Source organism: Ochlerotatus camptorhynchus, unplaced genomic scaffold (assembly GCF_037179485.1).
Source record: "Ochlerotatus camptorhynchus isolate MF236.1 unplaced genomic scaffold, CSIRO-AGI_Acam_v1.1 ptg000590l, whole genome shotgun sequence".
In the NCBI taxonomy this organism is placed as follows: domain Eukaryota; kingdom Metazoa; phylum Arthropoda; class Insecta; order Diptera; family Culicidae; genus Ochlerotatus; species Ochlerotatus camptorhynchus.
This window is the reverse complement of record NW_027041070.1, coordinates 1-14,730: the sequence shown is the minus strand read 5'-3', so window position 1 is coordinate 14,730 and position 14,730 is coordinate 1. Positions and strand designations below refer to the sequence as shown.

At 35.9% G+C, this 14,730-nt stretch overlaps 1 protein-coding gene and 1 long non-coding RNA gene across 5 annotated transcripts; both read left to right on the top strand.

Annotated features, from left to right (window-relative positions):
* Nucleotides 1-249: 249 nt before the first annotated feature.
* LOC135713882 (glucose-6-phosphatase 3-like) lies at nt 250-1,993 on the top strand. Of its 4 annotated transcripts, none has more exons than XM_065237087.1 (4): nt 250-613; nt 714-878; nt 943-1,539; nt 1,601-1,993. In XM_065237087.1, the coding sequence occupies exons 1-4, from the start codon at nt 552-554 to the stop codon at nt 1,830-1,832; spliced, it is 1,056 nt and encodes a 351-aa protein (XP_065093159.1). In that variant the 5' UTR covers nt 250-551; the 3' UTR covers nt 1,833-1,993. The 4 variants fall into 4 exon arrangements, with proteins under 4 accessions (XP_065093159.1, XP_065093160.1, XP_065093162.1 ...); XM_065237088.1 differs by having other exon boundaries at nt 677-878; XM_065237090.1 differs by having other exon boundaries at nt 250-617.
* A 9,939-nt stretch (nt 1,994-11,932) lies between these two features.
* Nucleotides 11,933-12,547, top strand: LOC135713886 (uncharacterized). Its single transcript, XR_010518788.1, has 3 exons — nt 11,933-12,000; nt 12,263-12,318; nt 12,512-12,547. It is a non-coding gene; the product is annotated as an uncharacterized LOC135713886 (long non-coding RNA).
* Nucleotides 12,548-14,730: the final 2,183 nt, after the last annotated feature.

Here is a 14,730-nt window from a genome sequence, read left to right as displayed (position 1 = left end):
ATATAGGTACACAGTGTAGAGCCGTATTTCCTGATTAGCCTTCTCCGGTAGTCTCACTTTGATCTAGTCAGCATGGTTAGCCTGGATCTTTCCAGTCGCAGAAATCATCATCAACTGTTGGAAGAAAAAAAATCCTGTCAAAATCGCGCCAAAACAAACACAATCCCCTCTTTTGAGCACGTGCTTCCGGCGCATGCGTTTTCTCCTGGCACCGAAACTGTATCAGGTATCGATTTTCCGTCAATTTAATAACGTACACACAGAGTTTTAAAGTCCTTCTTCTTTCCCGATCCTATCAGCTGATCCTGACACATCCTCAATTATTTGCACCATTCCGGTTCCACCGTTTACCCTTCACACTCTCGTCACGTCTGTCCGTGGAAAATATCGCCCTCAGCTTGCGCTAGTGAAAAATTCACGCCCTGTGTCTGCAACCATCAAATAGCATTGAGGGCAGAAAATAGAAACCGTGTGATGAGCCTTCATACTAATCAGTGAAACAGTTTTTTTTTTCGATATTTGGTCTTTGGTTAAACATTTGCGGCCTGGTTATGAAATTGTACAGTTATCTTTTGAAGCGTGAAATTTATCAGATTTTGTACGTGCAGGATGTGTAAGTAAGAGACGCTTGCCAATTGATTGGACAAATGAGCAATACCAGGCATTGATTTTGGAGTTGGAATGTTTGTGTTTCGTTCTCACTTGCTTTATAGTTTTTCTCGATATGAAGATTTCCTGGCCCTCGTTACCAAGGCCTTTGATCCGAAGATTCTGTTCCTCACGGTCATTCCACTGGTGGCGGGACTTAGCACTCGAATCTACTCCAGACTGCTGCTGAGTGTACTGCTAACAGAGTATTTCAATACTCTGTTGAAATGGTGAGTTGTTAAAATGAATATTTTATAGATAGAAGGTAGACATTATGAGCATCACTCATTTTAGGATCCTCGCCGAAGACCGCCCATTTTGGTGGGTGCGAGAAACTAAGGAGTTCACCACACTCAACCGTCCAAAGTTGTATCAGAATGAGCTAACGTGCGAGCCAAGTCCGGGAAATCCGTCCGGTCACTTGATGACTTCGACAACCTATTTGTATGTGATATTTTCTGTGCTGGAAGAAGCGGGACTACAATATGGAAAATCGGTCGTTATTGCCCTTCGCATCTGCTACTATCTGTCGTTGCTTTTAATTTCCATTTCGCGTATGTATTTCGGGTGCCATTTTTTGCACCAATGCATTATTGGAATTTTATTGGGAGTAGCGATGACCAAGCTGACCATGTCGCTAAGTTTTGAGAAATATTTGACTAAAATGACCAGAAAAAGGAGACTGGCATACTGTAGCCTAATCTGCATGGTGCTGCTGCTGGTCTACTGGGGTCAGAAGCTGTTCGGAATCGACCCTCAATGGTCGGTAAAAATGGCCTTCAAGTGGTGCGATGATCCATTTTATTTGGATCCAAGCACTACTTTGGTTTTCAGTATTATACGCCTCACCGGATCGTTGGTTGCCTTCGCCATTGTCGGGCCTGTTTTGAAGTAAGCTTTTGCAAACTGCTCTGTTGATTCTAGTTAGTTAATCTTATTTGACGTCTTCCAGATCAGCGCCACTCGACTGGAAACGGAGTATCCCGCTAACGCTGATAATGATGACTATCAAATGGATAGCTATTAACTACACGCCGCGTTATTATGGAGTAATAATTTACTATCTCTATACGTTTTCAATCCATCTGCTTTTTACCTACTGTTACATGCGCCTTGTGCCGGCAATAGCCAGCGTCGTAGTTGATCCGAGAGTACAACGCAACAGCAGGCCTAAAATCAATTAAACTGCTAACTACTGGCAGCTAAACTTTAAGCATAGTTTATTGTTATAGCGACTTTGATAATGCTTTTTCTTCATGCACATATCACGCGCATAATTTAGCATCTGCTCACGCTGTTACTGAGGTAAGAAAATTTCCTAACAATACTATTCTAAATAAAACGATGATCCATTCTAACGAAAGTATTTCCTGTTCCTTTAATATGTTGAAGAATCTCATTTATAATTTTATTATAAACTTCCTCAATGGTCAGGCTAGAGTTCTTGTAATATATTTTAATAAATAATGTATAGAAATGCATCCTTAATTTTTCAGCGCCCATAAAGGTGATAGCGTCCTTTTTCGCTTTCTTTTTTCCTTTATTTGTTGATTTGTTTTCCGTCGATCTTGTTTTCCGTGCTGAGCACCAATTCAGGGAGGCAGCTCCCACACCTGAACCCTACCTATCGACCCATCAACTCATGAACCGGTGACCAACTGCTTCACTTCCCTTCCGAAGGTAAACGTGATCAGAGATGTTATTGCCTCAGAACATCCCGACGGCGCCGACTAGGATTGAACCCAGGCCTGCTGGGGTGAGAGGCAATCACGCTTACCACTACACCACCGGCGCCGCTATCCATTTTCGCTTAAAACTACTAAAATTCACATGTCAAGATATTAAGGCTCTGAACCATTTGGTGGATTATTTTAACTTTTGGTTAAAATTTGACAGATGGAAAGTTATCGATTAACCCTGCTATCTGAGCATGGTTATTTCTGACAAACAAGAAGTTAAATTTTGACAACCGTGGCTCGAAAACCGGTCGATCGACAGCACGGGGATTTTCGAACATAGAAAATAACTTTCGAAATGTCACTTTTAACCACGAGTTAATTTTAACTCGGCAAATGGTTCACAGCCTAAGAATAGTAAAAGCTTGTAGCTGAAACTACTACTTGTTGTTTGCTGTGGAGAAGCAAGCAATGTCTGAAATTTACAGATTTATACTGCCCACATAAACGTTATGTCCCTAGCTGATAGGATCTGATGTCATCAAAAGCCATCTATTATAATCTTTTATGATCTACGATAGCTGACGGTGTTTCGTAGATTTTGTGTGGAGATAAATCGACAGGGTTTCAAACCAAAATTCCCGGTTGCAAATGTTGCAATACACTTCATTCGTCACTTTGTCGTCAAAATCTATGTAGGTTCCAAATAAGTTTCCATTTTCATCGGTTTGATGCAGCCAATTTTTATAAAATTTAATTTTCTCTATAATTATAAGAAACTTAGCGTTATAAAACAAACAACGAATAACAGTTGAATGTTTAATATTAGGGTAAATGTGGCAGTTTTTGACCCTAGAGATCTAGGGTTGGCCCTATCTTAAATTTCACATTGTTTAATTTTTTACAAAATATCCATACATACATATATTTTGCCATATATCTACGCAAATAAAACCATGAAAAATTATTTCATATTTGATTTGGGCTCTAGGGCAAAAACTCGAACACTAGTGCCAAAACTGGCAAACTTACCCTATAATAATCAAGCTAACTGAGCCGCATTGAGCTTTTCGATATCCAAGTTCTTATACTGTGTCCCATTTGGCGAGTTAAATTTAACTCGTGGTTAAAAGTGACATTTCGAAAGTTATTTTCTATGTTCGAAAATCCCCGTGCTGTCGATCGACCGGTTTTCGAGCCACGGTTGTCAAAATTTAACTTCTTGTCTGTCAGAAACAACCATGCTCGGATAGCAGGGTTAATCGATAACTTTTCATCTGTCAAATTTTAACCAAAAGTTAAAATAATCCACCAAATGGTTCAGAGCCTTAGAATGAAAAAAATGTGGCATAAATTCACCAGAGTAATGTTGGTTCATCTTTAGGTCGAATTAGGATGTTCGCTAAGAAAAATGTAGTATCTTATTAAGGCAAATCAAATTCTGTAAACAGTTCATAGAATGCCATCTTTAGATCGTATAATGCTATTTTCAAACGCCCAAACGCAATGTGGGCGGATGTGGAACGGAAACGGCAAGTTTGACAGTTGTCACTAATGACACCAAGATGCCTACACACTTAATCAAGGCTTCCCTGTTCGGTATTTTTTTTTTTCAATTTTCGAACTGTAAACCACAAAAAATACAGAACATTCAGCTATTTTCAATAATACCCCGTTCACATTACAGCGTATATCACGTGATATACGCTGTCTTGCAATGAGCACTCATACATCTAGTTTTCACTGGAAATCTTATGTATGAGTGCTCATTGCAAGACAGCCTATAACCATAGAGGTAACTCTAAGACCAGAAGGTCCCGAAGAAACGAGCTCAACTTTTTGGCTCAGCTCTGGTACTATCTTTGGTCCCAAGCTAATCGATTCACCCCTCGAAACATAGGAAAATCCACTAATCCCTCATTTTATCTGTAAAACTTTCATAGCGAATCAAAACAAACATAGTGTAGACAGTGTAGTACTGGAATTTATACTATAATGGGGTACGTTAGTCGATTTGCTTGGGACCAATAGGCTAGTCAAGTAGTGAGCCAATTTAAAATCTTTAGTTTCGTATTGATTGTTGCTATAACATTGCTGATTATGATTAATGTTAATACCCCGTTCACATTACAGCGTATATCACGTAATATAGGCTGTCTTGCAATGAGCACTCATACATAGGATTTCCAGTGAAAACTAGATGTATGAGTGCTCATTGCAAGACAGCGTATATTACGTGATATACGCTGTAATGTGAACGGGGTATAACGGGGTATAACACTACTGAAAACGGTAATATCAACAACCAATACGAAACTATCGATAAATTGGCTCACTACTTGACTAGCCTATTGGTCCCAAGCATATAGATTAACGTACCCCATTCTAGACGAAATTCTAGTACTACACTTTGTTTGTTTTGATTCGCTATGAAAGTTTGATAGATAAAATGAGGGGTTAGTGGATTTAGCTATGTTTCGAGGGGTGAATCGATTAGCTTTGCACCGAAGAGAGTACCAGAACTGAGCCAAAACAGTTGAGCACGTTTCTTCGGGACCTTCTGGTTCTAATCCAATTTTCAATCTGACAACTAGGCTTACTCCAGGATATGCGTGTATGAGCGGAAACGCTTTTAAAAGAGCGCTGTAATGATAAATCATATAGGTGTCATCACCACAGTTATTCTTTGTTTCATAAGAAATAAATGCACATCAGGTGATACGAAGACAAACCTTAAAAAATATGGTTATTTTACTTAACGACGTGATCAAGGTATCATCCAAACCATTTATGGAATACTTTTATCATTTGATTTATCGTTCGGTTATGGTATCTTTCTTCGTGCGTGATTGAAAAAGGATAATCAAAATAATCTACACTTTGAAGCTACGTGAAAAATCACGTAAGCTCTCACTTTTTAACACTGAGTCTATGTGCGTTTCACGTAAAGCTTATGTGATTTCCACATCTAAAAAAAGAGTGGTATGTAGGTACACTCAGAGCGTTGCAAATCATGGCGGCATCACGATATCCTTTGTTCGGTATTTTTGAAAGATAGTGGCAAGATGTAAGTATAAAATTATGGATTATTTTTTTTCTCTTTGACAAAAACAAACTGACTGTTGCATCGTGCTCAACAGAATGATATCAAGCTGACCAGCAGTTTTTTCCTCTAAGGAAAAAAGTACCTCGGCATATCCCAATGATCGTCCAGATTGTTTGTGCTGCGTATCGAATATTAAAAAAAAAATGTGGTATATTTAGAATGTATGAATAAATTAAAGGAATATTATTATATTTTATTACTATGAATACAGTTAAGATTTTATCTACATATTAAGGAAATATTTGCCTCGCAAATTTGTCAAAATATTGATACAAGAATCCTCCAATGAATGTTACCGACCAAATCACGTAACTTCTATGTGATAATCCTTTCACGGTTAACCTTCATGAAATGAGTGCTACTACATGAGAATCACGTAGCTCTTATGTGAAAAGTACGATGGAAAACATCTACGTATGTTTTCACGTAGTATTGACGTGAAAATTATTCTGAGTGAACAACATGATACAAGCTACTTCCCACCCCCTGCGTGTTACGTAATATTTGATTGGACCCTCGGATAACGTTTTTACCTGAGTACTGCGAACTCAGCCGATTTTATTTTTCAAGTGAGCTAGAAAACATCTTGAAAATCTTCCGAAGTTTCAAATTGTTTTGCTGAAACAGCTCACGAAATTGTGTATACATGCTGTCAAATGAACTCTTATACACTGAGGCAAATAGACTTAAGAATTTCATAAGGCTCGAATTATGAACGACACATATGAATTTCATAAGCACGACTTATGAAAAATTTTCGTCTTACATGAGGTAGCTCTTCTACGCCATTAGTCATTTCATTTTCCCAAGCGTTGACAGACGAGTGGTCCAGACACAGGACTCGTAATCTCAAAGTCCATGGTTCGGTTTCAGTCGCTCAGTTTCATTATTTTTTTTGTCGATATTATTTTTCATAAGGCAAATCAATGAAATTCATACCGATTCCTTGTGGCTAAAATTCATAAGTGGTTCTTATGGAATTCTTACGTTCTTTTGCCTCAGTGATAGCTCCTTCTCCTCTGCTCCAGAAATAACGTACACGCTAACTTCTGCTTACTCACCAGGTGAGTCGATCGTACTCACTTTCGTCCGATGTATCGAGTTGTCAAAAATTGAGTAAACGAGAAATGTCAAACTGAGTAAAAGCCACTCAGTCAGCAAAATCCTGGACTTGGAAAAAATGCCAGTCATGTCGGAGGAAAGCTCATAGAAAATGTTACTCAAAACCGGCTGGAATGCCTTCAGGTAAGTACGAATTGCTTAGGGAAACGGTGTTGAACTATAGAGGTTGAACCGTTTTTTGCTCCGGTAGAATGAATCCGGAACAGGCAATTTACATTTCCTTGAATGAAAATCAAAATAAAAACCCTCCTCGCAACTGAAAATACCGGCGAGTGGATTTGACTCAGTCTACGTGAGAACGTAGTTTACTCAAAAGTGAGTCAACATAAGGCTACTCAATTTTGAGTAGCCATACTTGCCGCTGAGATGAGTACATTCGACTCAATTTTGAGTTGACCAGAATAAGCGTGTATACATGGTGATGGGAGTGCACCTGCCCACAAAGCTCACTTGACGCTTATAAAGTTTGACTACGTTCTTGTTTCAGCAACCGAGTTTTGGCATTATTAATATCAAATAAAAACACTTTTTCGAGTGCACGCTCGATGATTTACATTATCCGCCTACTAAGGTTGATGTTTCGACAGTTTCATCACAGACAAACAGACGTAACTCTTTGAATAAGTTTTTCTTGAAAACATAGTATCTCAAAACATAGGAAATTTCAATATTGCTGTAACGACATCTCTCAGGCTTCTCGCGGAAAACAAGCTTGCTCCCCTAGGGGCATCCCACCTAGGGGAAGGACAGCTCCAAGTATCAGTATCAATACCGATGGTGGAAATATTAAATATTTTAATATGTGTGATATTTGCGAATCTTATACTTAGTCTGACAGTTGTTTTTTGTTTGTTTTTGACTATTTTTGTTTTAAGTGTACATTTGACATTCGTTTAATCAAAAATGTATTTCACACGAGAGGCAAGTCATTCCTTTGTGATCTTGTTGGCCACCGCCACCAAAATCCGCTCCTCGTTCTCATAAATTCGGCATTTTTTGGTAGCTGTTCTCAGTGCACATAATCGGCCGCACTTCCATTCCTAGGAATTAATTTCCACAAATTCTTCATCGTCTGTGAACCAATGTGCTGTTCTCTTATGGAACGGGAATCGATTGACAATGCCGCCCCTGTTAACGGATGCCCAGAGTGATGGTCCCGTGGTCGTATTACGCTCGATTTGCCATGAGAATGCAACTTGGAGAGATTTGTTGCTGGGGGAATGTCCAGTACCGTTTTTATCTTATTTTATTTTTTTTTTCATTTTATTTATTTATTTCGTCAACCAACGTAGACTAGTACAACTAATACAGTTTTGAATAGCCGAAGACGAAATCGATCAGAGCTATCGAAAACGAAAATCTAGGCAAAAATTAAGACAAACAGAAAGCTGCAGTAAACATAAACAACAACGGTGCAACGTCATTGAGTGTCTGCGTTAAAGTTACACTGTTATTTTTTTTTTTTTACTTTGAAGCTTGCCGCTTGACAGTTAATATCATTATTATTTATACTAAAAATTATAATATCTACCAATTTGAGCAATTTTTACATCAAATATTACTTCAGATCAAGTTGTACTTCCCCTAGCATCCCACTCTAAACTATAGCTCTAGTATTAATTAAGTATTTCCAAGTATCTGATAAGTATTCTTAAGTATTTTAAGTTTTCGATTTTTTTTAATCGTAGTAACCGCATTCTAATGCTGTTATTTGTTGTTGTATATTCCGTCAATGTATTACTTTAATGTGCTTAAATGAAATGAAGCAGTGTAATCATGTTTATGAGTAAGTACTTTAATTCTACTTATGAAATAGATCATCAAAACACAATTTTCTTTCAGCGAACCAGTTGGAGCAGAGACTGCTGTTGGATCGAGAATTTCTCCGATGAGAATTATTTGATTTCGACCTGGCTGATATCAAACTTTTGAATTCCATTGCTTAACTAGAGGTTAATGATGCCGTTGTCGTCCAGACTCGCAACCAGATTTCAAACTGGCCTTCCTAACCTACCAGTCTGAACTGCCATTAATAATAATTACCGCAAGCTGCATGAGTTTGTTATTATTGACTAGGATACTAGGACTACGCTCGTTATCTATCAGAGAGCAATAGAAACACAATGAAGCATAACTGATTCGAAATTGAACTGATTTCAATTGCCACTGGTGGCCGTATCGTGCCGCGTTTTGAGAAAATGACATCGGTAAAGATGAGTTACGACGGACTGGTGAGGGAGTTGAATGAGTATCCTGATAGTAGCCGAAAGATTTACGTGAAATCAACTTGATTTTCTAACTTTTAGGCATTGAAACCAGTAAGAATAAGAAAGCAGATATTAATCTGTTGTGTAGTAATAATTAATTTCAAACCATTGAAATACCAAATAAAACGATGTACTTCAAAAACGTAACTTATTTTTCACATTTCGTGTAAAATAATCTTAAAATAAAACATATGAATTTATTACAAACAATTTCCCAAACAATATTTAAAGCGATTCCGAGGTTAACACAAAGCGAATATGTTGGTTCGTCATGTCCAGCCTTAATAATAAGCCTTAACCAGGAGAGCATCGAAGGTTTCAATTCCAAGGAAGTGTAATTCACTTCTACAATAAACCTCGCAATAAACTTATTCAGCGGAAATCTAGGAGATGTGGCTTTCCGGATGCCATAAGGACGGATGGTGCGGAACCCGAATAGAAATTGTAATGTAGGAAACATCAGCAGACATCTTCAATACATTAAATTTTAACGTATATTGCTGTACCCTTAATGTATTCAGACTTCAGTGTGACGTCCAAGTACATAAAAATACATTAGCCTCAAACGTTACATCAGAATCAAACGTCTTGACGATGTAAAATTTGACATCAGAATACATCCAACGACAACAGAACCTAACGTTACATTAGAATCAAACTTCATCACGATGTAATATGTTGCACGCATAAAACATCAGAATACATCCAATGACAACAGAACCTAACGTTACATTAGAATCAAACTTCATCACGATGTAATTTGTTGCACGCATAAAACATCAGAATACATCCAATGACAACAGAACCTAACGTTACATTAGAATCAAACTTCATTACGATGTAATTTGTTGCACGCATAAAACATCAGAATACATCAAATGACAACAGAACCAAACGTTACATTAAAATCAAACTTCATCACGATGTAATTTGTTGCACGCATAAAACATCAGAATACATCCAATGACAACAGAACCTAACGTTACATTAGAATCAAACTTCATTACGATGTAATTTGTTGCACGCATAAAACATCAGAATACATCAAATGACAACAGAACCAAACGTTACATTAGAATCAAACTTCATCACGATGTAATTTGTTGCACGCATAAAACATCAGAATACATCCAATGACAACAGAACCTAACGTTACATTAGAATCAAACTTCATTACGATGTAATTTGTGGCACGCATAAAACATCAGAATACATCAAATGACAACAGAACCAAACGTTACATTAAAATCAAACTTCATCACGATGTAATTTGTTGCACGCATAAAACATCAGAATACATCCAATGACAACAGAACCTAACGTTACATTAGAATCAAACTTCATTACGATGTAATTTGTTGCACGCATAAAACATCAGAATACATCAAATGACAACAGAACCAAACGTTACATTAGAATCAAACTTCATCACGATGTAAATTGTTGCACGCATAAAACATTAGAATACATAATATGACACAACAATAAAAAGTGGCTTGCAGTGCAGTGATGCCTCCTATGCATAGTTTTGTGACATTATCAATTGCAAATAAAATTGAACTCTTTAGAAGAGTGGAAACGCTAATAAAAGTGCACTTAGACGTTGTTGTATCGTCTTGACGCCTTCTGCGCACTTATTCTTCATTCACCAAGGAATATGTGCGATGAAGACACAACAACAATTTAACGTAAAACCGCACTTTTATTAGTGTTTCCGCATTCATAATGTCATAAATGTGCCCAATGCGCGATCCTCGACGCAATCATATAAAATAGCACATTGCGATTACAAGGTAGAGCATACCACCATTAACTCTTGGACGACTGACATAGCCTCAAATCACTGAAAGAAGTTTTGGCATGCCCTGTGGGCAATGTTTATTTGTATGTAAAACAATGCCCTGGTGACGTTACAGTGCAAGAGTTAATTAGTGTTTTAATTGATTATTATCGTTTCAATTGAAAACCGATTTTACTCTTGTTCTGTACGTTAAACATAACGTCGGCTATAGTGTGCTGTACACGCTAACTTGAAAGTACCTATTAATGGTTGAAAAAGACCCATTTTGAAGAAAAGTGGCTTAACTCATTAAATGAGTAAATTTTTTACCCATTAATGAGTATCTGTTACCCATTAATGAGTAATTGTTAATCATTAATGGGTAACAGATACTCATTAATGGGTAAAATTGTTTAATCATCAATGAGTTAAACCACTTTTCTTCAAAATGGGTCTTTTTTACTCATTAATGAGTACTTTCAAGTTAGCGTGTATACCGCATCCGTGTATACGAATACACTTACTACCCCTGTTGGGTGGTTTTGCTCCTCCGTTTTTGACAACATTAGAAGGAGAAAAGGAGACAAACTAGTCAAAAGTAGGTAAAAGTGAACTGGCCGTTGGGTACTTTTTTCTTACCGTGTACGAATAAAGCCCTACAGTAAAAGTATGGACGACTGACACCACAAAACTGAAAAAAGCTGTTCCAATCGAGCAAAGCGGTGCATTTTGACGGTTCGATTGGAACAACTTTTGACAGACGTCCATACTTTTACTGTAGGGCTTTACACACTTTACACACGAATTGCCGGCGACAAAGTGACGTCATTTGACATTGGGCGACTTAGGCTGTGGTCCATTTGGTGAATTTTCACTTAAATTTGACACTTCGAAACTAAATTATAATGTTCGAAAATCCCTCTGTTGTTGATCGGCCAATTTTCGAGAAGGTGTGTGTCAAAATTGATTCCTTGTCTGTCAGATATAAGTCTGCTGGAATAGCAGGTTAATTTGGAAATTTTCCATCTGTCAAGTTTAAGTGAAAATTCGCCAAATTGACGAGTGCACCGATGAATTTGAGTTCACTCACTCGACAAAAAGTGACACAACAGCAGGGCCCTGTTTACTGAAAATGAACATATATGTGTTCATTTTTAGTAAACAGGGCCCCGCTGTTGTGTCACTTTTTGTCGAGTGAGTGAACTCAAATCCATCCGTGCACTCGTCAATGGAACACAGCCTTAAAGACTGACGTTTTTAAATTGGTGTTTTTTTTTTTTGTCGTTCGCTCAGCCATCTTGTCTGGTTTGTTTATAAACAAACTAGACAAGATGGCTGAGTGCACGGAGCGCACCGCAAATTCCTTCACCCGAGCCGCGAAGGAAAGTAGCAACTTTAACAGTAAGTATTCAAATATTTGTTATATTTAGTGTTATTATTTGTAATTTCTCATCCGGATTTCTCAAGCGGGTCAATTTTGATGTAATTATTTTCAAAAATTGATCCGGTTGAGATAAGCATCCTTGCTGATGCAACGCATCAACAAGGATGTTTAACTCATCCGGATTCCTCCAGCGGATCAATTTTGAAAAATAATTACAAATTCTAATAATTGGATCTGTTTCCAAAATTTTGATTATTTTGTAATTGTTTTTTTTTTCAGCCGGCTGCTTCCAATAATTCCGGAGGTGTTCGGAAATTGAATAGAGGTAAGCTGAGGTAAGTATTGAACAGTTTGTTATTAAGTGTAATTTTTTTTTAATTGATCCGCTGGAGGAATCTGACTGAGTTAAGCATCCTTATTGTAAGGATGTTTAACTCATCAGGATTCCTCCAGCGGATCAATTTTGAAAAATAATGGCAAATTCTAACAAACATCCAAAATTTTGATTAATTTGTATTTTTTTTTCAGCCGGCTGCTTCCAATAATTCCGGATTGGGACGTGTACGGAAATTGAATAGAGGTAGGTGTTAAACAGTTTTTATTAAGTGTAATTATTTTTAAAAATTGATCCGCTGGAGGAATCTGACTGAGTTAAGCATCCTTACTGATGCAACGCATCAAAAAGGATGTTTAACTCATCAGGATTCCTCCAGCGGATCAATTTTGATGTAACTTTTTTCCAAAAATTGATCCGCTGGAGGAATCCGACGGATTTCATTGACTGATGCAAAGCATCAACAAGGATGATTAACTCATCCGGATTCCTCCAACGGATCAATTTTGATGTAACTATTTTCCAAAATTGATCCGCTGGAGGAATCCGGCTGAGTTAAGCATCCTTGCTGATGCAACGCATTAACAAGGATGTTTAACTCATCCGGATTCCTCCAGCGGATCAATTTTGAAAAATAATTACAAATTCTAACAAACAGATCCAAAATTTTGATTATTTTGTAATTGTTTTTTTTTTCAGCCGGCTGCTTCCAATAATTCCGGAGGTGTTCGGGAATAGAGGTAAGTATTGAACAATTTGTTATTAAGTGTAATTATTTTTTTTTTAAATTGATCCGCTGGAGGAATCTGGCTGAGTTAAGCATCCTTATTGTAAGGATGTTTAACTCATCCGGATTCCTCCAGCGGATCAATTTTGATGTATTTTTTTTTCCAAAAATTGATCCGCTGGAGGAATCCGGCGGATTTAATTGACTGATGCAAAGCATCAACAAGGATGATTAACTCATCCGGATTCCTCCAACGGATCAATTTTGATGTAACTATTTTCCAAAATTGATCCGCAGGAGGAATCCGGCTGAGTTAAGCATCCTTACTGATGTAACGCATTCCGATGCCGGATCCCGATGTTTATGTTTAAGTTAAAGTTTTATTATAGTTAAGTAAAATTTAAAGTTAAGTTAAATTTAGTATGTAACAACTAAATTTAAGTTAAAATTATGTTAAAGTAAAAGTTATGTTGATGGTAAGATAAACTTATGTTAAAGTAAAAGTTAAAATTTAGTTAAAGTTACGTTAAAGGTAAGTTAGAGTTAAGTTAAGGTTATGTTTAAGTTAAGTTAAAGTTATGTTTAAGTTAAGATAAAGTAAAGTTAAAGTTATGTGTAAGATAAAGTTAAGTTAAAGTTATGTTGAAGTTAAGTTAACGTTAAGTTAAAGTTAAGTAAAATTTAAGTTAATTTTAAGTTAACGGTAAGTTAAAATTATGTTAAGTAGAAGTTTATTCAAATTTAGGTATAAGTTATGTTAACGTTAAATTTAAATTAAATTTATGTTAAAGTTAAGTTAAAGTTATGATAATGTTAAGTTATCATTAATTTAAAATTAAAGTTGTGTTAAAGTTAAAGTTATGTTCAAGTTAAGTTAAAGTTAAGTTATGTTAACGTTATGTTAAAGTTATCTTAAAGATAAGTTAAAGTTAATTTAAAGTTATGTTATGTTAAAGTTAAAGTTAAGTTTAAGCTATGTGAATGCGAAGTTAAAATTAAGTTATGTTAAAATTAAGTTAGAGTTATGTTTATGCTTAAGTTAAGTTAAGCTTCAGTTAATGTTAGGTTAAAGTTATGTTAAATTTAAGTTAAAATTACGTTGAGGTTATGTTAAAGTTTAGTTAGAGCTAAAGTTAAGTTAAAGATATGTTAAGTATATGTTAGGTTAAAGTTAAGTTAAATTTATGTTAAATTTAAGTTAAAATTTCAAGTTAAGTAAAGATTAAGTTAAGGTTATGTTGCAGTTTAGTTAAAGTTAAGTTAAAGTTAGGTTAAAGTTATGTTAAATTTAAAGTTATGATAATGTTAAGTTATAATTAATTTAAAATTAAAGTAACGTTCAAGTTAAGTTAAAATTGAGTTAAAGTTGAGCACAATTTAAGTTCATGTTTAGTTCAATTATGTTATGTTAAGGTTTATTCAAACTAAAGTATAAGTTATGTTAAAATTAAAGTTATTATAAAGTTAAAGTTAAGTTGATTTTATGATAATGTTAAGTTTTTTTGAATCATTCATTAAGTTTAAAAGTGATGTTAAAGTTAAAGTTATTTTGAAGTTAAAGTTAAAGTTATTTTAAAGTTAAAGTTATGTTAAAGTTAAAGTTATGTTAAAGTAAAAGTTATGTTAAAGTTAAGCTAAAATTAAATGAGAGCTAAAATTAAGATAAGAGTTTGTTAAAATAAAGTT

Coding starts and splice junctions, on each gene's coding strand:
- LOC135713882 (XM_065237087.1), top strand. CDS start 552: ATGAAATTGTACAGTTATCTTTTGAAGCGTGAAATTTATCAGATTTTG. Junction 614..713: donor ATTTTGTACGTGCAGGATGT/GTAAGTAAGAGA, acceptor CTTGCTTTATAG/TTTTTCTCGATATGAAGATT. Junction 1,540..1,600: donor ATTGTCGGGCCTGTTTTGAA/GTAAGCTTTTGC, acceptor GACGTCTTCCAG/ATCAGCGCCACTCGACTGGA.